The sequence below is a fragment of the Dermacentor albipictus genome, chromosome 2 (genome assembly GCF_038994185.2).
Source record: "Dermacentor albipictus isolate Rhodes 1998 colony chromosome 2, USDA_Dalb.pri_finalv2, whole genome shotgun sequence".
In the NCBI taxonomy this organism is placed as follows: Eukaryota; Metazoa; Arthropoda; class Arachnida; order Ixodida; family Ixodidae; genus Dermacentor; species Dermacentor albipictus.
Window position 1 is genome coordinate 101,196,462 of NC_091822.1, and position 27,137 is coordinate 101,223,598.

A 27,137-nucleotide genomic window follows, 5' to 3' on the forward strand; every position below is an offset into this window, starting at 1 on the left:
GCTCGTTGTTGTTAGTGATGGCTTCCATGCAGCCTGCGTTACAGTAACACAACACTTCTTGAATGGGAGCAGCCACTAACAATGGTCAGCCACAGGCTCACTCAAACACAGCCTGCGTAAAAGCCATCATTAAGAAAAGCCAGCCACAACTATGCTCGAATGCAAGAGCAGTTGCTTCCACCTGTAAGTGCAGTCTTGGCTGGCTTTTGTTAATGACAGTCTCAATTCATGTTGTGATAGAGAGAGGCTGTGGCTTGTTGTTGTTAGTGATGGCTTCCATGCAGCCTGCATTACAGCAACACAGCAATTCTTGCATGGGAGCCGTCATTAGGAACGGTCAGCCATGGGCTCACTCACACACAGCTTGCGTGAAAGCCATCATTAAGTACAGCAAGCCACAACTATGCTTGAATGCAAGAGCAGTTGCTACCGCCTATAACTGGAGTCTTGGCTGGCTTTTGTTAATGACAGTCTCAATTTAGGTTTCAATATAAAGAGGCTGTGCCTAGTTGTTGTTAGTCATGTAGCCTGCATTGCATTAACAGCTTCTTGCTTTCTTATTACAAACTTCTTGGTGTCATCCACCACAAAGCCAAAATTACACAATGCAAAGAAGAAAAATTATGAAATACTAGTTAAATATATGAGCAAATAATGTTTTCTTTTTGAATGAGCTATACGCATGGTTACTTTTCTTCATAGCAATTGATCATTCCATTCCAAAGCAAATTGAGAGTTCCACACCATGTTGTGTTGCACTTACAAGTTGATATTGGCAATGTGACTGCATGCCACCATACGAAAACCTTTGTGGAACTCTTAGTAAACAGCTCCACTGTGAAATTTGGCTTTTACAGCTGGTACATGCCCATGGTAAGAAACCACCGCTTGAAAGCCCTATATGGTATATTCTAATAAACACAAAGAATAGGACATAAATGTGCTGAGAAACAGCACCATCATTGGATAGTTTATAAGTGGAAGAACATGGCAATCAGGCACCATGTAGCACTTAATTTCTCTTCACCTCTCAAGCTGTCGAGGTTCTGTAGCAGTGTGTCACGAAGGATAAAGAAACTGCATTGCAAAAAGTAACATGCCGAGTTTGTAGACTGTGCTGTTGGAGTAGCCTATAAAATTCCGTCATCATGTCGCAACATATACTTTGGCCAGACTGGCCGCTGCATTAATGAGCACCTGGAGGAGCATCTGAGCAGTCTTTACTGACACAAACGACCTGGCACCTAACAGGGCATTGCAAGATGTGCACCTGGCAAGCTCGACTCAAAGGTACATCGATATGGATCCAGGGTACTCCTGCCCAATAATTGCCTGTAGCGTTTTTTGTAGATTACTTTGATCAGAATATGCTTGCGCTTCTTATGTCTGGGTTCCTGTAACTAGAACCGTGTCATAATAAAAGTGCCAGTTAAAACTATGATTTATTGCTGCTGTTGTTCTGCACAACATTGCATTTTGTTTACTAGAAACTTCTGTTTGATATCACTCCCTTGATCTTTGCGATGTAATGGCAGTTTCTCCACTCATGCTTTTTATGTCTGGAATGTATTTTTATGTCTAGCACACTTCTATACCTACTTACAAAGATTAAGGAAGCTTATAAAAACTTTTAGAAGTAAGTATAGAAGTGTGATGTACTGAAGATGTTGGTTGACAGTATTGCCAATTGTCCTTTCTCTTTGTGTCTTCCTGTTTGCACTAAGCATGGTTATGAATACGCATGAATTAGTTCTTCAATGCATCCTGCTGAGTAAAAGCACTGCAATTACAGAACATAGTTGACAAATGAAAGCAACCAAATATGCTCATGTTGCACTTCAGTAATGCCTTTTATTTGGCACCTTTTTTGCTGTAAAATGCAATACAATGCATTGTACATCCATTTCAATGCATTAATGAGATTAATGAGTAGAAGCACCATTTCATCAACCGCACAAGTCACCACAAAAGTCTAACATAAGAAAATACTTTAAAACATGCACAGTTGCTCACAGCTGTGTAATGCTTATATGTATATTCTCAATGTGAACTTCATCTGTAATGCGCACTTTCAGGGCACTTACCCCTATCACATCTCTTTGAAGTCTGGCTGGGTACAGTTGACACTAACTTTGTTGTTTTCATTTTGTCCGCTTGAAAAATATAGCATAACTAAACTGATTTAAGGTTGTCCAAAATGCGTAGTCATCTTTGTAATAAGTATACTTCGTCATTCTGCTTGAATTGAACTAATTGCATTTGTTTATGCGTTGTGTGATTTACTACAAGCCAGTTTAGGTGACATCTGAATCCTAGCTGGTTGGCCCAACAAAATATTTGGAATTAAAAGAACATGTGGCAAAGAGGAGTGTTCTTCGCTAGTTCAAGCCACTTGCAACACCGCTCTGTATATTCGTTTGTCACTGGTACTTGGTTACAAGACCTGAGCTGCCTATTTTATTCTCTTCTTAGAAGTCGTCAGTCTGCACTAGTGAAGAAAGCATAGCGAGGGTTGACATAGTTTGTGTTCCTCACCTTGTAAAGGTACAGTGGGTCAAAAAACACATGTGCAGTGTCTTCAACTATGACATTGTGAGCCGTGTTTTCCACGACAAAAGCATGCATGTGGTCGTCAAAATACTTTGTTTCAAAAATTGAACTGAAAAGAAAATATTTCTGGTCACAGGACACAAGCAACACAACCTGGGCAAAGTGTGGAAGGTCATCATCTGGTACAAAGAGTGGCAGTATACAACCCACATTGATTTTTCTTTCACACACTTTGACAGAAGTCAAACTGTTCACATCTGCCATATGCATGTCAAGCTCATGCAGTCTGTCCTTCAAAAGGTCTGGTAGTGAATTTATGTCCATTCTTGCACTACCTGTAGTAGCCACAGATTCTAGTGGTTGGGTTAATGAGTACATGAACTGCATCTGATGTCGGCGGCTCAGGGTTCCACAAATGTTCTTAAAGTTACGAGTTTTCCTTGCAACTGTTTTGAAAAATTGATGTTTTGCCTCAAAACGCATACAGGACAACTTGCACAGAGGACCATACAAAAGAATAAGCCTGGGGTAATGGATCATATAGTGCATTTTCGGAATGATTTTTACATTTGGAAAGGTTTCTCTAAATGTAATGTAAAAATCATCAATGAGGACTTGCAATTGCGCAGCTGCACCACAGCACAGTTGTGGTGCAAGTACAATGTCAACAATTGCACGCAATGCAAGGTACACATCATATGCAGCATTTCCCTTTGCAACTACATCGCCCACAAGCAGTGAAAAGAACCGAAAAAAACAAAGCTTTTCAGCAGCAGAACCTTTTATGGCTGATGTGCCAAACACTGAGTGATAGGACAGAGGAGGTAGTCGTGATTTTTTCTCCCCTCCTTGCAAGGGAAATGAGCTAAGCCTCTCATTTAGCTGATCAAGAGTGAACACACGGCATGACATAATGTGGCGCAAGATGTGTTTCATGGCAAACGGAATGACTCCTTCGAACAGGTCATGCATAGCATCAGGCGGAAGGCCTTTCGTCACATCAAATGACTGAAGTGAACTTAGACAGCTTTCACCACTGATGCCATAAGCATTACTGAGGCTTGAATCAGTCTTCAACAGATTAATGTGTTGAGTATGCATTTTCCGTGTTCGAATGATAAACTCTTCTTCATTCCACTTCTCACTGATGTCCTCTTTCTTTGCCAAGCAGAAACGGCAGATTGGCCCCGATGAAAAGCATTCTCGGAAACCGCCAATTTGATGGCTAGACAAGTTATCTCCACAGACATAAAGAATAGAGCCTTTAACGAGTTCTCCATCAATCGCAACTCCTTGGGATTCTAGCTGCTGTATGTCCTCAAGTAATGGTTGGACAATTCTGTGCAATGTGAATCTGGCTACAGTGGAATTTTTCACAAGAAGAACAAGGTGCTTGCTGTCAACTTTCGAGCGAAATCGCGGTGGCAAGTTTAGAATTGTTAGATATCCAGCCAAGACTTTGTGTTTTCCACGCTTGCTTCCAATGGGATTGCAGACTTCAAATTCATCAAAGTACAACTGTAGAGCAAAAAGTTTCTGATTGCTGGCATTCTTGAACAAGCAGTGCTCCTTGAAGTACATGCCATCAGACACATCCTGTAGAAGAGTTGAAGAAGGTTTGCGATTTGTTTGGAAAATGTCATGGGCACTTGAGACAGCCTTTAATGTTTCCAAAATTGGAATGTATTCATAGCTGTCAGAAGTACCTTGATCTTCAAGGTATACTGTTTGTGGAGGAACAAACGTATGTGAAGTTTTCCACCAGTTTTCTCGGCCTGTTTTTGTTCTGAGCTGCTCAAGTTTTGTAATAGTGGTTGCATTGAAGTCTGCTCTAAATTCTGAAATGAAGTTTATCATATCATTCGTAACTTCATTCAAGGTGCTCTCGGGTAACTGCCTGCCTTCTTGCCACTTTAGTACCAACGAAGGCAGAACCATAGGACACTGAACACTGCTGTCAGGAGTGCCAACATCAACACGCTGACCACTGGTGTTAAAAATATCAACATCCAAGCACGCCTGTTCAGCTGTTTGCCCAACAGGCTGGGTGGGATAAGTTTGTAGTGTTTCTTCGAGGTTGTCAGCACGGTGTGCCAAGGATGCATCAGCTGTGGTTGTCTGGAGGAACAGATGATTGTGGTGACGGCTGACATGTTTACGGAAGGAGCTATAAAGCCTATAAGTTTTTTCACAGCCTTCCAAGTCACACTTCCAGTTGTCCTCCGTGCCATGCCAAGTGCAGAAATGACGAAAAAGAGATGACAAGGAGTGGATCCTCTGGTGGCACCGGTTGCAAGCATATGTGTCCATGCGTGATGTGCTGGCTGCAACACAAGATTACTCAATAAGCGTAACTTCCCCTCTTACGTAACTACAAAAGCCATAAAATGATCAGGCAGCAGCTGCAGCAATCCCAATAAAGAAGGCCTGTTGTTGAGGCCTGTTGGATTTTTGAATGGGATCCAACTGGTTCCAATTAGACATCATAGGAGGGCCAAGCTCCAATTTGGCTTCATGCAAAGTCCAATTAATTCAAATTGAGCATCATGAAAAGTTCAGTTGGTTCCAGTTAGACATCACTGGAGGTTGCATGGTATGACAATTGGTCCCAAGTGGACACAATTGATGTGTAATATTGTGAAACAGCAAAGTAGTTTATACTAATATTAGCAGAATTATAATTTTAGTTTTCAAGTAGAAGATCTTTGTATTTTGGTGTGATCATTGGATAGAACAATTCAGCTTTCCATCAAGATAAATATCTATCTTGAAATTTTACCTATTTCTCATGAACCACTGGCATCACTTTGTCAATTAATTATTGCTTACATATATAGCACCTGACATCTCTCTCATATAGTGAAATGGTGAATATTGGTTGTCAGCGAAGAGAATTGTCACAGTGTGTGTTCATGCATGAGCATGCTTCTCGAAATGAGTTTCGAGTATATCGGTATTATGTTGATGTGAGGGCCAATCTGGGTTTCATTTCTTTTCCAACTTTTTTTCCATGATGGTCCCAAAGAGTCCAATTCAGAGGCCAATTGGGTTCGACTGTGTTAAAAAAAAAATTGGTCGAGTTGTTCTTGTTGGATTTTTCCAATGGGCTTCCTAAAGCAGAATTGCAAATATCTAATTAGTTCCGAATGGAAATTTCCAATTCGTTCGAGCAATTCTTGCTTTTTAATACTGGGATGCCATTTGCAGATGTGGAAGTTGATATACATATAAAAAAAACTCACTATCTTGGAGTCATTTCAACGCCAAGAGTCGGATAAAGAGAATGACAAACAAGAATGTTATTTGTAGTATATAAACAAAAAGATCAAGACGACCCCCCCCCCTCTTTCTCATATGCCGACCGACAGGTGCTGCACTGCACGTGCAGAGAGCCCCACAAGAAACCAATGAAATGTTTATGAACCACTGCATCTAACTTACCCTCCATCCCTCACATTTACGTGCGAGAACTCGGCAATCACGCAGCACAGAATCACATCGATATACGATGCCGTCGATCGTTACTGCGTGCTGTAACAACGGAAATTTCGATACGCTGCTGTACCAATAGATTCTACATCATGTACGTCGTGCTTTTTTGTCTGAACTGAACGCAGCAAGAATTAACGTCAGCTCAACTGGCCGCCCGGTTAACAAAGTTAAGTTTAATTAATTACTTAATTAACGAATCATTGACAATAATCAACGAATTAAATCATAATTAACGAATCAAATGACCGTTCGTTGATTACTTGACGGGATCATTAATTGCTTAAGTGATTAATTACATTTGTAAAATTTTCAAGTTGACCAATTTTTGAAAATAAAAACAAATAAATATCAGGCCCTACATTACAATTTTGCTTCCAATAGTCACTATTTTCTAACTTTTTTCTCTCAAATTTAATAAATTTCATTAAGATCGACCCGGTGGTTATCGCAGAAAAGCATTTCTGCGTTTTACATGCATTTAAACATGCGGAATCAGAGTTTGGCCCGAACTAACAAAGGGAAGAATTACGGAAAGAGGCCATCAACGACAATTTCAACAAATAACTTGACCCATAAGTTCAAAGGCAGACGACACTTGAAATTATAAAAACGACAATCGAAACCAAAACACCAGTTTCGGATTGCGATACTTCTCGCAGGCGGCGCTGTGGTAGCGTCATTTCGCGGTTTGGCGCCTATATGCCAAGTCCCTTGATATTTTTTGCGTTAGATATAGGAACTTTAGGCGCCTCTTTCGGTTCGTGCTGGTGCCCGCCACTTCCTCGCGCACTTTTCAGTGCAGTCGTACAGTTATGGCAGGCACAGTTTGCCTCGTTATCCTGGAGGATGGCCAAAGAAAGAAGATTTCGCTGCCAAACGGCGCCTACGCCGAATTGCTGTTTGCTTTACGCTCTCTGACCGACATCAATGACACCACTCTGGTAAGTAATTTTAATGTACTATACAAGTAGCGGGAACTGGGCGAGTTAGAATATGTTCCTGATCTATCACCGCAAGAACTTTGCCTGTATAGTTCGTTGCGCTGACAGATCATGGAAGTAATATTAATTTAACTTTTGTGTATTGCTAGACGCCGGCTCTGTTAAAATTGCTGCAATGTTGGCATAACTGTGATGGCGCGCTTTTCCAGTGTGGCCCGCGAAACGTTAATTCCTGACCCGTTTGCTATATAATACAACTCGAAATTGTCGCTTTAAGAGGCTTTTTGTTGAATTACTTGCGGCTCCAAACTGACGGAGAAGTTCGTCGTGAAGGCGCGCTACTCACAAGCGCGGTTCGCGCTTACTGGCAAACTGTTGGCGCGCTTTGCGGGTCGTTGTGTCCCAGTTGAATTATTTCTAGGGCTGACTATTTCAAAGCACCACGGTATATCTGATATACTCAATGGAAGACAGTATGTGCTGCCAAAGCGAAATTATCTTTCAAAGTTAAGCTTTTTGTAGTGTAAAGCGGAACACCTGATTTATGCGGACTTCATTTTATTCTCCTTCATTCCTTGAGCTTTTCTAACTTGTGGCGTTTCTTACAATATTCCTCTTATTTTGAATGACAACTATAAGGAGTAACCTGCGCAGTTATATGCGTAATTACGCTTAGTAACTTATTACTCAGGCGCGCGAAGTCTTGTTGCGGCTTAGGATAGTTTATACACTAGCATACTTTCGCATTACGTATTTTCATTTTGCTCTTTCATAAGCTTGCAGCAATGTGTTTACGAGTGTGTAAACAGAGCATTCTTTACTTGAATTTCAACTCCAGCATTATCCAAATTATTGTGCTGTTGGGTGGGCTTTGGTTGCATGATTTCTAGCACATGTTAACAGCACAAACTTTATACAGATAACTTTGTCCCACATTTGATCTTGCACATGTGTCTAATTTTGGAGCTCTTGAATTTTCGCTGCGGCATTGTATACATTCCCCCTTGATCATATTAGACTGTTTGTGAACATGGACCTATCACCTCGGAAGGCTCGTCTCTTCATTATAATGTTAAATTTATCTGCCAGGTCCAGATGTACGACGAGGAGCTTGAAGATTACGTTGACTTGGATATGCACAGCAACATCCAAAACAAGGCCAAAATAAGATTGGCACGGAGGATAGCCCCTGAAATGAATGTGAGTACGGTTACAGGTTGGCGTAGTTGGCATCAAGTGAAAAGGGTCATAATTGTTTAATGGTTTGATAGTTGGTACATAACTTTCAGGAGAGCAGCCAGCAAGCTAGGATGGAGAACCATTAAAGAAGGCTAGAGTGCACTAGTAAGAGGCAGCAGGGATTGCAGCACACTAAAACTGATAAAGCTTGCACACATATCAGCAGTTGTTTGTAAGGTACATGTAAGAATGTTAAAAAATAAACATGTTGAGGTTGTATAGAAAATCACATTTTTTAGTAGATGACAATGTCTTGTTTGCCAGCATTTTGTATCCATTAGATGAAGTGTGCAAAATGGTGCGCATACACAGAGGACATGCAAAACATGGCACTTGTCTTGCCTTTCTCTGTGTATTTGTCTCAATTTGCAGTTCTCTTCTAATAGCTATGTTTCGCAAATAGCCAAAGAAATACTTCAAAGAATCCTGTGCCCTCTTCACTCAGCTTTCTGCCTCGCTTGCTGCCTGGACACCTTAAAGCTGTATCAGGCATTGGAAAATGCCAGGCTTTCTACATTGCAGTTTTGCAAAACAGAAAGCTGTTTAGGCACAATTAATTTTTCAAAGGACTGACAGGTGATTTTTAAGGACAGAGATTTTTATGATGCAACAATAAACTCGTCCTCAGAAGTGTTTATACCTCCAGCAGTTGCTTCCAAAGGTGCAGGAAAATTTAATAAGCATTTTTTTTTATCTGAGCCACCCTAAAACACATTGCCCCCATGCTAGCAACATTGAAGAGTAAGAGCGATGCCGTTAACCTGCCTCGTAAATTGGGAATGCAGAATGATGAGTGGGTTTCACTACATAGGGTTTCTGTCGTACGTCATTCTTTTTTTTTTAAATGTGAAGCATTCTTTGCGAACTTTGGCCGCATTGAGTGTGTCTATCTACCTATCTAGCTTCTATTTCGGTGGGGCTGGTGGTGTCAACCAACTTGAGCTGCTGGGTATGTGCTCACGGTCTCGCTGCCGTGTGGTCACAACATTACTGTCAGTCGAGCTGCATTATCCGACTCTCGCATCTGATTCTCATTTACTACCTGTGCTGAACCAGACGACCTGCGCAAGATACTGGTATGTCGGCTGCAGAACAGCGCATGGTGGCTGCCTTTGCACGAACAGCAAATTGATAGCAAGTTTTCCCCCTCATGCACGCTATCAGCTCCTGCACACAAAGAAGCTCTTGGAAAACTGAAGCTTCGTCCAGGAAATGCATGAACTTGTACATTGCGCTCTTTAGAAGTTCACTTGAGCAGCTCTAGGATCGTGTACCACAGAGGTACTACTTGGTGCAGAGAAAAGGGGATGTGTTTGCCATGATTGAGCAACGAGGCAAGCCCACGTTCTTTCTGACCCCCAGCTTGTCTGAACTCCACAATGAGCGTCAAGTAATTGAGAGAGTCAAGGAGCTGGTGGAGGCACACCACCGCAGGGTCGACGCTATAGCCAGCTACCTACAAAATGCATCGCATGACTTCGATTCCCACTGTACGTGGGATCTGCATAGTTTCTTTTAAATGGAACCAGCATATCTGCTTATGATCCCTTCACTTGCAGACAGTTTCGTGTCTGAAGCCATGCATACTTTCAACTGGTTGCATGAATGTATAACATGAATTTACTTTTACTGAAGTAATCCAGGCTTCATAGCATGATTACAGTATAAGGATATTGAAAAAAATTACAGAAATTTCAGGACTGTTATCTGGCTGTTACACCGATGTGCAGGCGTCCAGTGAAAAAGATTGTTAAAATAAAAATAAATAGTGTTAGCAAACCGCATGAAAGGTCCAAGAATGGAAAGGAAATTGTACATACATCATAGCAGTTTCAATGGTTTGCAATTAAGGCATGTTAATTGAAATAATATAGTATAATATAGTCATGAGAAATAATAGGTTATCAGAAAATTGTAGTATTCTGTTTTAACTGCAGTATTAACAGAGCATTCACCTTATGAATACTTACATGTAGCGTGGACAAACAAGAGCAGTCACAGTGCCTCCAGACTTGCCTAATGCGTTTCCATATATTGACTATGTGCGTAGCTCGCAATATTCTACATGTCCTTGCTATATAAGCTCAGCCTTGTTCTATAAATAGCTCACTTGAGCTGTAAATATAGGTTCGAAGTGGAAGTATATTTAATGGGTATATGCGTAATGAACACCCACTATGAAGACCTTGACTTGGAAGTGGTTGGGGTGTGCACAGTTAAAACAGTTACTTTGCTGTCTTGACAATTCATTCATTAAGCTACATTGCACTGCCTCATGTTTTCCGTTTGAAAAGTTAAATATATGTGCATCTCGCAGCGTGCAGGCCCTGCGTTTGCTGTTCGAGGTGGAAGCAACACGGAAATGACTCAGTCTAGGTAAATTATTAGTACCGAAAGGGAAAAACCACACATTTTGGGATGTTAGTGTTTCTTATTACTATTTTTTTGGTTACTTAGCTATATAAAGCAATCTGTATATTGCCTTGCAGTGCTGTTACAGAATGTGCAGAGGAGGTGCAGCATGTACAGTCTGTGCCGTTGGAGAAGGAGAAGGACTACTTAGATTTTGTACTACCCTCTTTTGACCATTACGAGGAAGTGCTTCGTAGAAAGGTCCCAATTAATTGTGCAGTGCGACGTGCCATTATAAACAAACTGTTTGCAGCTTGCTTCAAGATAGCTTGGTGAGCGCTCCATTATGCTTCTATTGCTTTCAGCTTTAATTCGGTATTTTGACTACTCAATGACTCAACCTTTCATCATAAGTGTTCAGCGTTGCCATAAGATGTTGGTCGTGATATAGTTGCACAGAATACACTACCTGTGTGATAACTTTTTCTGCTTGCTGTAGTGCCAGGACACAGAAATGCTTCCAAAGAAAGCAGAATCTATCTAAAAGTATTAGTGCACCATTTAACACTGTTATGATGATATCAATTGTCACGTACAGCGCATACATAGACGAGGGACAAAAAGGATGACGTAGACAAGCCCTGTCCCTCGTTTTTGTCCCTCGTCTATGTATGCGCTGTAAGTGACGATTGATACCATGGAATACCAGCTAACCCGTACCCAAACCTTGCTTCTGTTATGATGAGCCCAGAATTCGGTCTTAAGTCTGCGAAATGTTCTAGCTTGCTTGCCCTCCTTGAGGTAACTGCCCTCCTTTACGAGATAACATCACCCTATGACCTCTGCTACATCCTGAGTGGACACTGGCAACCAGCAGGCCACAAAGAGGAGGGGGGCACTGATGTAGCAACATGACAATGCTGCGATGGCACCCACTTCACCTGGTCCAGAATGTGTCAACACCAATTGGCACTCAGTTTTTTAAAGTGCTTGTAACTACTAATTGCAGCATCAAGTGCAGATTTCAGAGTGGAAAAAATTCCGAATTGGTGCTCAAGGGGCCCTAAAACACTTTTCTAACTAATTGTAGAATGATGTCGCTGTAAAGTATCATCAGCCTGGTTACGCCCACTGCAGGGCAAAGGCCTCACCCATACTTCTCCAACTACCCCGGTCATGTACTAATTGTGGCCATGTTGTGCCTGCAAACTTCTTAATCTCATCCGCCCACCTAATTTTCTGCTGCCCCCTGCTACGCTTCCCTTCCCTTGGAATCCAGTCCGTAACCCTTAATGACCATCGGTTATCTTCCCTCATTACATGTCCTGCCCACTGCTGTAAAGTATGTTGCCTAGCAAATCTTGTGCCTCAAAATTTGTTGTGTACATCAAGCATAAGTAGAGTTAGAGGTATTATTGCACTGATGCAGTTTTCTCTCTCCTTTCATGTCCACTAGCATGCCAGAAGCTACACGGGGGGCTAACAAGGCCTCGCGCAAAATTTGGGAATTTAAAAATATTTTTTGTGATGCTACTTTTGGTTCAGCCGTGCATGACGCACTCTCAATGCGAGATGGGCACTTGTGCTTAAGCTATGTCATTCACAGAGGCTAATCAGAACACAGTTGTCAGAGCATTGCACTGGTGAGAGGACACATTGCAGCACCCTGTCGTGGCTGTAGTATCTATGCCATGCTGCTACATAGCTATGGTGTGATCTCCCACAGTGCACAGCAGACGCAGCTCCACAAAACTCGTGTGTAGACAGAAGTACAAAGACGAAAAATGTTTTTAGTCTTTGAGATCACTTCCATGTGTATTTTGCATTTATTATACTTAAGATTAGCATTTAATTAAAACTGGCAAATATTTTGCACTGGTTTTTCTTGGGAAAAAGAATACAAAATTGCCCATTTATTAATTGTATGATTATTTCACCTGATGTACAGGTACCCTTCTAGACAGTTGTACCGCGTAGCTGCTGAGAGGCTTGTCAGTGCATACCCACACCTTGCTGACAGAGTTGGCAGCGGAAATGGCCTGGTAAGTTTCATACATCCCATACTGTCGCCATATTTACATTTCTAAGAAAGAAATATAATTTCTACCTCATATGGACAATTCGACTGCACCATGTATCTGCACTTCTGAGCTGCCATGTTATATTATGGCTGTTGATTCTCGTGGTCATGTAGAGATGATCAAAGGGATAAACTTTATGTTGTCTGGTGTTTTACTTTGTGCTAATAATGACGTGTATGTTTCAGTTCATCCAAAACTTCTCCTTTGCTACAGATAAGCTTTTACAAACAGTGTTCATAGTTTGTCATGGAGTATGGTCATGAAGGAAAAGAAATAAGTGACAGGACTCATCTGGGAGTTTAATCTGAGCCCAGCATCAAATTAAACTGTTGCACCATTTGTTCAGCAGCTATCTGCCTATCATCAAGCGATACGGCATCAACTTATGATTCATCAAGTAGCAACAGTTGGCCACTTCATTTTTTACCGTTGTGGCCTGTTTGACTGCATTCAAATTGCTTGCACCATTTCACGTCATAGGCTGCAGCATTGTTATTGTACACTGCAGCCAGGTTGGCATGTTTTCATGGCATTAGGTCCGTTTAAATGCAAAAAGTGGATCACTGTTGGGGCTTCTACCAGCTTTATAATGCATGCTGCCATCATTGTTTTGATGCCCTATGGGTGTTCTGCAGCATTATATATATATATATATATATATATATATATATATATATATATATATATATATATATATATATATATATATATATATATATATATATATACATATATTCCGCTGGAACTAGACGTACGCTAACTTTTATGTTGTTATGCCTATTCCAAGTTTATGGCGTGGATGTTGCAAACTTTATGGCCGGACCTTCTGTTAATAAGCAATTATGTTCGATGCATAAAACAAACTGCAATTATGGTCATACTTCTATGTGTATACAGGCAATACCAATAAACTTCTAAGTACTTTTAACAGTAGTGATATGTTTCCAATTCTTCACAGGACTCGTGGGTCATGGCATTAAGAAACAAATTCAAGAACATGCGTAAGAAGGCAGAGAATTGCTCCGAAGAAATGTTGGCAAAAAAAAGGCACTTCCTGGTCAAGCGGAAACAGCAGGTGGCTTCTGGTGAAGCTACAAACAAGAAGTTATGCCGCCTTTTTGTGAGTTGCAGCTGAAAAGCTTTCCGACATTTTCCAACAGTACTATGGTCGAGCAAGTGCACTGCCATTTTGTGGAGCTGTAAATTGCTTGAAAAACTGAAAGTGACAGACCTAGGACAGTATACAGTCGCCGACCGTTTATTCGGACCTCACGGGGACTGCGGAAATGTCCGAAAAAGCACATTAAGGAAAAAAGAAGTCTCATTTCCACGCACTTATTCAGGCTTGGCAGTAGGCTTGAAGAAATTGTGAATGTGCCATTGCACGCTGTTCCATGTACACGCAATCAGATATGCTTAAATCTCTGAGAGGGTCGTACGGTCACTATAGGCAGCTGAAAGCACAGTCACTGCTTGTACTCGGAGTCACTGCTTGTACTCGGAGTCGTCCGGTGGTGTAGCAGAAACCTGACGAATGATCTTGTCGTCGTCGAGCTCTGCACACGTCAGTACAGCAGTGTTAGCACCTGTGAAACTGCCAAATGAGATGGTGTCCAGAATCGCAATGCAACTATTGCGCAGGTCTGGGCAGGAGATTTTCGGTGTCAGTAGGGAGCACATCTGAAGGCGACAAGTCCTAGGCCTCCCGGCACCCGCTTGCCGGCATTCCCCAGCGCAGTCTGCGCGGGCACTGTCGGCGCCATTAGACACTTAATGTGATGTTTCCCTATGCCGCGTTGGATGATCACTTCTACACAGCATACAAAGCAAACACCACCATGCTGACACCAGTTGGACAAACGAAAAACGTAACCTATTCTCACCGTCGTGCACAAAGAAGAAACAAATCAGCTGCTAAATTATCTTGACATGGCTTACTAAGCTGAGACCGGAACTGCTGTAGCCACTCTATAGAAGCAGGCAGAAACGATGATGATGAGCGGGGATTTGCAGTAGCCACTTCATGGGGCAGCAAGGAAGCTCCGTTCAAAACAAATATGGCATTCAGCAAGTCGAACCATGCACTGGTCAGAGTCTGTGCATGGTGCTCTCAATCGACTTGGCTCAAGGAGTGTCCGAAAAATCAGACGAGAGGTTGCAAGGTGTTTGAACTTTCGGCAGTTGTATTAATTATACATTATGGACTATGGGGAGAATGGCCGTGCCGCGAAGCAGACCGAATAATCGAGCGTGTCCGAATTTTTGGACTGCAAGTCCGAGAAATCAGTCGGTGACTGTAGTATCATGAAGCCAGTATTTCCAGGCAGTGTATAAAACCGGACGTCACAGGGAAATGAGGGAGGGGGCTTGCACGGAACACATGCATGATAGAGTAATGGCTTCTCTCCTCTACACAATGATACCAAAATAAAGGAAGTGCAATTGCAAAGATCTAAGCAGTAATAGTGCAACATCTTTATGTTGCAGGTGGTTTAGCAAGTGACGCCTTTTGCTGACAGAACTGAAAGACCTTTCACACGGGAATCCTGAAAATTGTAACTGACACAAAGAAAACGCAGCGTACAAATCGCGTAATGTTCCAACTTAGAGAGGGAAAAAAATATATTTATGATTTCATAATTTATACTTTATTTGCAGAACGTTGTTCAATGAAATAAAATAAATTTAGTTGTTTGCACAAGCCTATAGCATGAACAAGAAAGGGTGAACCTAGCTTTTCAACGAGAGGGGCAAGAAAGGACATTTTTGGTTATCCTTCAGTATGTCTCATAACAGTAAGCTTCTTTACGAATTCAGCCTGTGCATACTTTGCTACATGCTAAACAGGCAGCCAAGTGTATTTTGTCTTACATGCAGTTATTCTCTATGTTAGTGGCAAAATTTGAAAAAAACGGAAACTTCGAAAGTGAGTTTGTGCATGCAAATTAAAAAAAAATCAATCATGTTCATTGTCATTCACATTTCCCCAAGGTTATCTACTGCGATCAGTTATGTTATATGCAAAAGCATAGTGCGTTATCTTGTTCTGAGTGCAAAAGAAAGCCATGAATAATGTATAGGCTATGGTGACCATTGGCATCTCTTAAAAAGTTGCATGTCAGGTCTTATGATGGCTTCCATTTGTTCCATGAACTAAAAAGCAGTCTACAGTGATGCTGAAGGACTGCAGGTGTTTTCTTATACATACACACCACAGAAATAAAAATTAAGTTTGAGTTGGAGCCATTTGTTTTAGTGTAAGTTTGGTTCACATGATGACCAAAACAGATTTCATGCATCTCTAGTCAGCTGCTGTTCTTTGACTTTTGAGTGAAAGATTAGCAACTATTAGCTGCATCTATTGAAAAGCATTCGGGTTCCTTCTGTATTGCTGCACGTTGCTTCTTAGTCCATGTAACATATGGAAGCAATAATTAAACCTAAATAGAATTTTCATCAGATTTACCATTGGCATACACATCACTCGGGCTTGCGTTTAAAACACTTATGCCATATCGCAGTACGACACTAAAGCAGAGGCTGCGGGGCACTGATAAATGCAGCATATGCACCATTATTGATTGCTCAGCTTGTATTCAAAACAGCATACCCACTGTTCCATCTGTAGAGAGTTAATTTAAACACACAAAATTTGTAAGTTAAACTTCTGACAGTAGGTGGGGCACGTGCCTGTGGCCTGTGTTCTGGTGCTGTGTCTCGGCAGGGAAGCCAGGGTGAGTGAATATAGCAGGTCCATTTGCACATTGACAGGCTAAAGAATCAACATATAAACTGTTGAATAATCAGATAAAGGGACAACGAAGAACCAGCTATGTGGCATGAATTGTTTGCTGAACCTATATGCAAAGAAAAAAAATTGACATGAGCTGAGGATTGACAGGGAAGCCATGCCAAGCCAGTGTGGAATCTGCAGTTTGACAGGTATTGGAATTAGGGAACTTTTTCAAAGTTCTGAATTGGGAGAAAGTGACGACAAAGTAAGCTGTAGCATGCAATGTCTGCTGTAACATACATGAAAAAGACCCAAAGGGATGGAGGAGCAGTCAGAAAGAAAGGGGAAGGGGCCATTAAAAGGGTTAAGTAAGGCAAGATTACACGTATATCATCATCAGCCTGGTTACGCCCACTGCAGGGCAAAGGCCTCTCCCATACTTCAACAACCCCGGTCATGTACTAATTGTGGCCATGCTGTGCCTGCAAACTTCTTAATCTCATCCGCCCACCTAACTTTCTGCCTCCCCCTGCTACGCTTCCCGTCCCTTGGGATCCAGTCCGTAACCCTTAATGACCATCGGTTATCTTCCCTCCTCATTACATGTCCTGCCCATGCCCATTTCTTTTTCTTGATTTCAACTAAGATGTCATTAACTCGCGTTTGTTCCCTCACCCAATCTGCTCTTCTTATCCCTTAACATTACACCTATCATTCTTCTTTCCATAGCTCGTTGCGTCGTCCTCAATTTGAGTAGAACCCTTTTCGTAAGCCTCCAGGTTTCTGCCCCGTAGGTGAGTACTGGTAAGACACAGCTATTATATACTTTTCTCTTGAGGGATAATGGCAACCTGCTGTTCATGATCTGAGAATGCCTGCCAAATGCACCCCAGCCCATTCTTATTCTGATTATTTCTGTCTCATGATCCGGATCCGCCGTCACTACCTGCCCTAAGCAGATGTATTCCCTTACGACTTCCAGTGCCTCGCTGCCTATTGTAAATTGCTGTTCTCTTCCGAGACTGTTAAGCATTACTTTAGTTTTCTGCAGATTAATTTTTAGACCCACACTTCTGCTTTGCCTCTCCAGGTCAGTGAGCATGCATTGCAATTGGTCCCCTGAGTTACTAAGGAAGGCAATATCATCAGCGAATCGCAAGTTACTAAGGTATTCTCCATTAACTTTTATCCCCAATTCTTCCCAATCCAGGTCTCTGAATACCTCCTGTAAACACGCTGTGAATAGCATTGGAGATATCGTATCTCCCTGCCTGACGCCTTTCTTTATTGCGATTTTGTTGCTTGCTTTATGGAGGACTACGGTGGCTGTGGAGCCGCTATAGATATCTTTTAGTATTTTTACATACGGCTCGTCTACACCTTGATTCCGTAATGCCTCCACGACTGTTGAGGTTTCGACAGAATCAAACGCTTTCTCGTAATCAATGAAAGCTATATATAAGGGTTGGTAATATTCCGCACATTTCTCTATCACCTGATTGATAGTGTGATTATGATCTATTGTTGAGTAACCTTTACAGAATCCTGCCTGGTCCTTTGCTTGACAGAAGTCTAAGGTGCTCCTGATTCTATTTGCGATTACTTTAGTAAATAGTTTGTACGCAACGGACAGTAAGCTGATCGGTCTATAATTTTTCAAGTCTTTGGTGTCCCCTTTCTTATGGATTAGGATTACGTTACCATTCTTCCAAGATTCCGCTACGCTCGAGGTCATGAGGCATTGCGTATACAGGGTGGCCAGTTTCTCTAGAACAATATGTCCACCATCCTTCAACAAATATGCTGTTACCTGATCTTCCCCAGCTGCCTTCACCCTTTGCATATCTCCCAAGGCTTTCTTTACTTCTTCCGGCGTTACCTTTGGGATTTTGAATTCGTCTAGACTATTGTCTCTTCCATTATCGTCGTGTGTGCCACTGGTACTGTATAAATCTCTATAGAACTCCTCAGCCACTTGAACTATTTCATCCATATTAGTGATGATATTGCCGGCTTTGTCTCTTAACGCATACATCTGATTCTTGCCAATTCCTAGTTTCTTCTTCACTGTTTTTAGGCTTCCTCCATTCCTGAGAGCATGTTCAATTCTATCTATATTATACTTCCTTATGTCAGCTGTCTTACGCTTGTTGATTAACTTCGAAAGTTCTGCCAGTGCTATTCTAGCTGTAGGGTTAGATGCTTTCATACATTGGCGTTTCTTGATCAGATCTTTCGTCTCCTGCGATAGTTTGCTGGTATCCTGCCTAACGGAGTTACCACCGACTTCCATTGCACACTCTTTAACGATGCCCACAAGATTGTCGTTCATTGCTTCAACACTAAGGTCCTCTTCCTGAGTTAAAGCCGAATACCTGTTCTGTAGCTTGATCTGGAATTCCTCTATTTTCCCTCTTACCGCTAACTCATTAATCGGCTTGTTATGTACCAGTTTCTTCCGTTCCCTCCTCAGGTCTAGGCTAATTCGAGTTCTTACCATCCTGTGGTCACTGCAGCGCACCTTGCCGAGCACGTCCACATCTTGTATGATGCCAGGGTTAGCGCAGAGTATGAAGTCTATTTCATTTCTAGTCTCGCCGTTCGGGCTCCTCCACGTCCACTTTCGGCTACCCCGCTTGCGGAAGAAGGTATTCATTATCCACGTGTTATTCTGTTCTGCAAATTCTACTAATAACTCTCCCCTGCTATTCCTAGAGCATATGCCATATTTCTCCTCTGACTTGTCTCCGGCCTGCTTCTTGCCTACCCTGGCATTGAAGTCGCCCATCAGTATAGTGTATTTAGTTTTCACTCTACCCATCGCCGATTCCACGTCTTCATAGAAGCTTTCGACTTCCTGGTCATCATGACTGGATGTAGGGGCGTAGACCTGTACAATCTTCATTTTGTACCTCTTATTAAGTTTCACAAGAAGACCTGCCACCCTCTCGTTAATGCTGCAGGCTTGCTCTTCAGAAATATTTACCTCATTTACCGCATTCTTGTGGTTTTGCTGCATCATTTCAGTTACTGCATCTCGGTAAAGCCAAATGAAAACACCGTATAAACACGCTCGCTTGCCCATCAATAGTTCAAATTCGAAGGACTACTCAGTGGCGTTCAGTTGGACATTAGTGCTTTCGCATTCACAACTTGTAAAAAGGGCTTAATTTTCTTTGTGTTTCAGGATTGCAGTCATCTTGTAGCATATGGGGAAACTGCCGAGTCATTGAGGCTGCACAATGAATGGCTACAAGACAATGCTGGCTGCCAAGATGAAGAGGCAGTAAGGCCGAGGCTGCTTGCAACAGCAAGAGAGAGGCATGATCAACTTCGCAGCCTTACGCTGTCAGATGCTCTGTTGCTGTTCCCCTTTCTGGCAACTGAGGCATCGGTATGCTTTAGCAAGAGCTTTTGTAATCTTTTTTGTTTTTGTTTTACTGGGTTCTTAGCTTTAGGTTAAGGCAGCGGCTTAAGTGTTTCAGTCAGTAATTCTGGCATTTTTCTTTCAGGACAAAGCAAACAAGTGTGTGTATTGCAGTGACAAAATAACATAGGATAACAAAACTGAGTTGTATTTTGGGATGAGTAAGCTTAGCAAACTCTTTTGTAATGATAAAGTAATCACAAGAGCACATCCATAAGATGCTCAGCATATGAAGTGTGTAGAATATATGCATCAGCATAGTGCTATAAACAAGGTTAAAAAAATTTTAATACAGTGTTCCACCAGTCACATTTGTCTTCAAAGATGTGGTACAGTCACATACCAATGATTTATACATGTTCATACAGCTTCAAGGTACTGCCATTCGCCCAATGGGCATAATTTATATGGAGAGGCAATGTTTTAGATGTCTTACAACTCACCGGTTGACTTAATTGAAAGGTGCCTTTATTGCTGTTGGTTGTGTAAGAAGAAAACAGGGAAGGCAGAGAAAGCATAGTGGAAACTAATTGCTTGATTGAAATGTGGAAGTATAACAAAAAGGCAAATGAAAGGAGCGAAGGACAACAGGTACAGTAGGGAGCCAAGTTATGTGTGCGTTTCTTCAAGACTACAATAGTGACTATTCTACCATTCACTTTTTTTGGTTCACCGCGCACATAATGTGGTGATAAGCCCTTCTTTGGCATTAATTCTGCCTGTCGAGAACTCTTCTATGCAATGAGTGAGAAGAATGAAGTGACCCAAGGTGCTTGATTGTGAGTTACTGCTATAAAAGAAAACACTCAATGAATATAGATGAACTATGTGTGAATAATTGTTTCTTATTTAAACATGCCACTCATAAGGCAGTTACAAAAAAAGTGGACTAAAAGACGATTTGCTACTTGTTTATTTGTCCACTTTCATTTCCCTTTTTCTTATCGCTTCTACGTTTGAATCAACCATAATTTACCTGGCTTTCTTGGTTTGTTGACTGTTTTCTTATGTAGTAACTAACAAGCAATTTTAAATTCGACAGTATGCTGATGCCGTATGAAGGTTTATTGGCTGGTTGCTTGCTCCTAAGCTTATGTACTACTATGTGATGCCTGCTCTAAGAGGTGTTTGACATCTGCTGCCTTGGCTGTCCTTGCACAATTGGTTCTCGCTATTGCATTAGTTTGCTAGTAGATAAAAGAATTCTTGAACATTCTTTCTTTTCTTTCCAGCTTCCCGTGGAGTTTGACCTACTTTTCCAAAGAAACGTGATGGAGGCAATGGAGAATGGCTGCAAGCAGCTTGGTTACACTATTCTGAGCTTTGGAGAGCCAGAAGAGATTGTGGCATTTTCCGAAGTGGGATCCGGTAAATATGTTTCTATGATGACGCTCTTAAAGGGCAACTCGCATTTTTTTAACCATATTGTAACATTGTCATATTCAAATGGCATTGGCAGTTCTGTCACCCGTAGGGTGATTTAGTTTGCTTAGAAGTTCACCAGTAATTTTAAATAACCAATAAATGAGATACCGAAATAGGTAGCTGCTTCGTGTGACAATAGATCCTACACCACCATAATGTAAACATGCAGTACATGTGGTGCTAACGCCAAAGAAGCCAAGCGGATCATTTCTCCTGACACAGGGAGCTCTTACAGAGTTTCCAAACTAGGCAGTGGCAATTTAAGTGAGGATTCCAGCCACAGTGACGGTATTGTCTCTGATGTCACAAACACAGTGGCCAGTAGAAAGTCGCGAGTCAAGAATGCAACCAATCTTTAAAATTCATCTTCAGCCGTATAGTTTGGTACAGATACTCAGAGGGCAAAAGAGAACACATATTCCAAATTTTATTAAAATCAGTGGACATAGAAAAATCGCCGGTGTTGCCCTTAAAGGGAGTTCAGGAATTGTTTTTTGTGGGGTGATGGCAACTGCGGTGGTGCTGGGGTTGGTATCAGGTATCAGAAAGTCGGCAATGCTGGTTGAATTGAAACCTTGAATTTCTTTTTACTTGTACTTGTCAAGAGTTATAAAGCAAGTTGTTTTTTGTATACCTTACTCAACTATATTTGTGCTGCTTACCTAAGCCAGTAATGGGCAATTATTATGTGCTTTCTCAGTTCTCCAACGTAGAGCTGAGTTAACCTAAATGAGCTAGTTAAAGGGCTCTTAAGTCACCTCTGGCTTTTTTTGCACATTGTATAAACATGCACATCGCATAAGTCATTCTGTAATGACCATCTTTGTGAATGTAGCAATGCTATGCTCTGCGAAGAACCCAAAAATTTTTAAAAGAATCTTGTGCTCTTCTCCCGGCTTTTCTGCTCCCTCCTTTGCATGCTGTAATGCACGCAAGGTGTTGTCACAACCCTTACTTTTCGCTGCCCTGCATGGAGTTGGTGGGAATATGCAGAGAGAACAGAGTGCAGTGAGGAGGGTAGCAAAGGCCTGTAACTTTGCTAATACGGAACCTTTGAAAAAATTCTGGTTGTATGTTCATTGTGAACACTGCTGCCACTCCAACATTTTTGAGATGAGTGGTTTAGTGGTTGTCTAATGTGATGTTCTGAATTCTTTGTGATCTTATTCTGAAGTGTTGTAACCATAGTTTTCTCTACAGTTAAAAAATAGGATGTATGTATGTTTCGATATGTGGAATATTTGGCAGTATGTTACGAAACCATGAAACATGAGGGAAAGCATCTAAAAGAAATGTTAAAATATGCCATAATTCTAAGGGTGGAGCAAGCGCGCGAGTTTTCAGCACATACCATTTCTTCCCGTTTCATTGAGCAGCAAGCAGACGAAACTAGACCCACAGTCATTGCTACTGGTGGTAATCATCCATTGGAAGATTAAAGCACAAGTTATTTCACTAGTTATGTGTACCTCAAGTGTTTATCACAGTAGATGAATTACCCATGCAGGGCTCTGAGGCACTATATAAAAGCTGTAAGCTGTTTGGTGTGAAAGGTTTCCTAAGCATTCTACAATATCTGATTTCTTTTTTAACAGAGGATGCTGTTCTGGCAGTTCTGCAGTTTGTAGCAAAGCGCTGCAAGGAGCCCATAGATAGCATCATTACGCAGGTGAGTGCCTGTAGGATTCTGACTATCAAGATGCTCCTGTTGCATTTATCATTCTGATTGGCTTTCTGTTCACTTTGTGTTTCAGTGTGCTACATTTGGCTATTAAAATGAGTACACAGGAATTAAAAGCAGATTGTTTATTTCTTATTAGACTTGCACGCAAGGACGGGGCGTCGAACGAAGAAGGGACAATATGCGCAAACTTCAGCTGGTTTTTATTCTGACAGCGACATATATATACGCTTCCACAATCGGAAAGAAAAAAACGGGATGGCAAGAAAACAAGCAAAACCATGTGCAAAACTGCATAGCCACTAGTGAAACCAAACATCACTGTCATACCTTTTCACCGCCCAGAAGCAATATATGTGATATATATGATATAAGCGATATATGTGAGAAAATAATATCGTGCATCTCTTAAAGATAGGATAACACCCATTGCATGACTTGCAGTGTTCTGCCATGTGGCCTTCGATGCCTTGCTTTACCTTGCGGTGATGTTCTGCTAGCGTCGTTTACGTATCGGCTGGTTTGACCGATATAACACTTGCCGCACGTCAAGGGAACCCAATATACTACACTTTCTTTGCATGCAATGAACTCGTGCGGTGTTATATCGGGCGTTATATCGGTCAAACCAGCCGATGCATAAACTAGAGGCTAGCAGAACATCACCGCAAGGTAAAGGAAGGCATTGAAGGCCACATGGCAGAACACTGCAAGTTATGCAATGGGTGTTATCCTATCTTTAACAGATGCACAATATTATTTTCTCACATAAATTGCTTAACCAGGGAGATAGTTGAAGCCAGAGAAATTCTTTGGCATGATCAGAGTTGTGTTAGTGCCCCATCTGTAGCATTAAGGGATAAGGAAGTGAGGTTTCTGGGTGGTGAAAATGTATGACAGTGACAACGTTTGGTTTCGCCGGCACATGTGGTTATGCAGTTTTGCAGCAAACCTGGTTTTGTTTGTTTTCTTGCCATCTCATTTTTTTTCTGATTGTGGAAGCGTTTATATATGTTGCTGTCACAATAAAAGCCAGTTGAGTTTGCGCATATTGTGTGTCCCTTTTTTGTTTGACGTCCCGTCTTTGTGCGTGCAAAACGCTAATAAGAGCCATGTACAACCAACTCGCCCAAAACCTAATGCTTTTGTTTATTTCCTCTAACTGCCACAGGATACTTTTGCCAATAGGCATCATGCTTTTAAAGGACACTAAAGGCAAATATTAAGTCAAGCTGAAATGATAAATTAGAGCTCAAGAACATTTAAGGCCTCGCTGTTATCTTGAACGAAGCTTTAGTAATCGAGAAATTTACGTAAGGGCAAGAGACGATCAGACTCCCCCAGGACATTCAAGTACTAGCCTGATGACAACGGCACTCATTATAACTCTCACTAGTTATCAACCACTTGTAATAGATAATTGTATTGCAATGTAAGATGAAAAAGATATCCAGTTCTATTTCATATTTAGAAAAAGGAAGCCCTGACAACCACGCGGGTGGTTGAAGGGTTTCATTTTCTCCACTCTATCGCCTGTATTTTCACATTCCAGTAGTTATCGTGTAGTGCTGAGCTGGTTTTGCTGGCTCAAGAAACTGGCGTACTGCGAGTAGCAGAAAATGCCACATCCACACCACTTGACCAAGAGCAGATGCAGCAGCGAATCCAACACTCTCTCTTTGCTCTGTTGGTTCTTGGCTGCGTGCTTGCGCTTTCTGCAGAAAACCGTGATGTCTGTTGGGCACAGTTTTACTCACCGATGGCAGTAAAGGGCGGTGACTGCGTATGCAAAGTCGCCACTTGCGGGCTGGTTATATGAATTGCGCCAAAGGCATCCGAACCCTTCAAACATGATTTTATCTTTTCTTGGCACGAAACAAGTGCAGTGAGGTTTCTGGAATTATATTTTGACAATCTACATTGACTTAGTATTTGCCTCTAGTGTCCCTTCAAGTACCGCATGTTTGTCGGGGGCATGGAGGTGGCTATCTTAATCTTAATGAAAAAGTTGTAATCAGTTGTCTGAGTGTCATGTACAATGAGACCATTGTTTTCTATGCAAAAGTATAGAACTGCCTGGTGAGCCAGAACTGCCTTGTGCAAATTTTTACGAATCCACATTTGGTTAAGTACTAATAGAAAAGTATTGTAGGTATAGCTCTAAGAATATTTAGCGACAGACTACATGTCAGTTGCCTCAATTTCGAGCAAGTATCTCTTCCCTCAACAGCACTAAATGTCCCACGAGAGGTGCTCAAGTTTGGCCAGATCAGTAAATCACCTTTATAATAAAATACTCTTCAAAAAAGCAGTCTGACTTTTCTAAAATAAGTTTATTAGCTTTACTAAAGCAATCTTAAAAAACAAGTTGCATTATTTTAGTTTTGGAATTGGAAAATGAGAAATGTGGCTGAATAAATGGTTCCACCATTGCGACACATGCGGTCTGTATGTGCTTGTAGCAGGTTCCTTTACGGCACAAAACGGAATCGAGGCTTTTGACCTGTAGTCTATTGCTAAGTATTCTTAGAGCAGTACCCACCATCCTTTGCTTTGGGAGCCAACCAAAATGTGAATTCGGGAAGATCTGCAACAAGTACTTTAACTCATTAGGTGCTTATATTTTCTTTGTGAAGCCAAATGTTTCTTGAAAACTAATTTTGTCCTCAGCACTTGGGCAGCAAAAACAAACGAAAGAAAGTCTTTTTTATCAGGATAACAATAGTCACTGGACATGTCTGGCTTTCTCTTAAACACCCACTACTCGCGTGTGGGTCTAAAGCGAAAATGTTTTTTTTTTGTAGTTGGTTCAGCGTTATTGACTCTAAAAGACATTACACAATAGCATTCCTTTTTTTAACCTTAGGAAGAAGCCCCGCTGACCCCGTGTCTGGTGCAGGATGAAGGATTTGCACTGCACATCGACAAGCAACTAGTGTTTCAAGTCTCCTCGCTGCTTTCGGGAGTAGCCTGCCTCTTTGCATCCTTTTGGGTGTTTTATGTGGAATACCCACGAAAGGCGCACAAAATGTTAACATTCATAGAACATGCATTTCTGAACTTAACGCACACAAAGCCGCGCGTCAAAGCTCTTCAACTAATCAATTTTTTCAGAGGCCATGCAGACTCCCTGGAAGAGCCATAGGCTACTAACCAGTGGCCACACTCATGGCCTAATAAACTTCTTTGCAGCCGATTCTTGTGTAGTTTCACAGCCCAAATGATGCTTTGGTCCAAGGGCTGGGCAATCTGATGTGTTAGGAAGCAGAAATGCTAACTTCGCAGCTGCAAAGTTATCTAGTGTGGTGTGCGCCGATGCATTTAGGATAACTGCAATTCTGTTCTTCGCTGCAACATAGTGGTCAGTGAGGCGCATGTACGCCTCAAAAAGCTTTGCAGTCCATGCTTTTGTATTGCTGCAGTAGACAAGTCTAGATGGCAGTTGGGTGCTTTTCAAACATTTTGGCATGGCTGACTTCCCAATAACAAGAAATTATTCACTTCGAATGCAACTGAAATCCTGTCATTGGCATGCTTACCGCCAGTGCATGTCTCGTCATTGAATGCAGGCATTCTGTCTAGTAGCAGCTTGAAGAGCGCAGACTCATTCGTGTTAAAGATATTGTTGGGTGCGCAGTCCATCAAGATGTGCCTCAGCTGACCATTTCGCCATGTTTCTGCATCCTCTGTGCTGCCAATGGCATCTTCTCCTGAAGTGGTCATGTTTATGCCGTGCCTCACTTTAAGTTCACCAGCCAGCTGTTGCTGCATATGAAGTGGTTCAGCTGCGAAGTGAAAACCGGGGCCTTCTCGGCAAGTAGGGGTTGCAAAAAGACAGTGGACGTTAAACTGCCTCAATACTGTAATACTTCAATCATAATGTGGTCATCAAGCTTAAGTTATTGCTTGTGTTTTGTAATATTGTTGCCTTGCACACAATTGTTTTCCTAGTTCTTTTTGTGCTGTTTGCCACAGTTTATTTTAAAAATATGTGCCGGCTTTTTTCTGCAATGTGCATTTGTTTAAGATACAGTGGCCAGCGCATCAAAGTGACTAGTAGTGCACAGCTCATGTGTTTTATGTTGTAAAGGTGCTGAGCTTGATACACAAAAGCAACAGTAGCAGATATACTGTGAGCGAATTTTAACGTACTGGCTCCTATGTTATGCACCATTCGAATTTGATTCAGTATGAACAGGCTTCAAGAATGTTTGGT

General features: G+C 41.6%; 1 protein-coding gene across 1 annotated transcript; it reads left to right on the forward strand.

Moving 5' to 3' along the window:
• Positions 1-6,854: 6,854 nt before the first annotated feature.
• On the forward strand, positions 6,855-26,336 carry LOC135915915 (sterile alpha motif domain-containing protein 3-like). The gene is made up of 10 exons (XM_070533286.1): positions 6,855-6,983; positions 8,073-8,183; positions 10,540-10,598; positions 10,712-10,906; positions 12,523-12,616; positions 13,614-13,775; positions 19,576-19,782; positions 21,048-21,183; positions 22,836-22,909; positions 25,788-26,336. The coding sequence occupies exons 1-10, from the start codon at positions 6,855-6,857 to the stop codon at positions 26,064-26,066; spliced, it is 1,446 nt and encodes a 481-aa protein (XP_070389387.1). The 3' UTR covers positions 26,067-26,336.
• Positions 26,337-27,137: the final 801 nt, after the last annotated feature.

Excerpts from the sequence above, each read along its gene's own strand:
- LOC135915915 (XM_070533286.1), top strand. The coding sequence starts at position 6,855 with ATGGCAGGCACAGTTTGCCTCGTTATCCTGGAGGATGGCCAAAGAAAG. Across the intron at positions 10,599-10,711 it reads ACGGAAATGACTCAGTCTAG|TGCTGTTACAGAATGTGCAG; the intron begins GTAAATTATTAG and ends ATTGCCTTGCAG. Across the intron at positions 21,184-22,835 it reads ATTTTCCGAAGTGGGATCCG|AGGATGCTGTTCTGGCAGTT; the intron begins GTAAATATGTTT and ends CTTTTTTAACAG.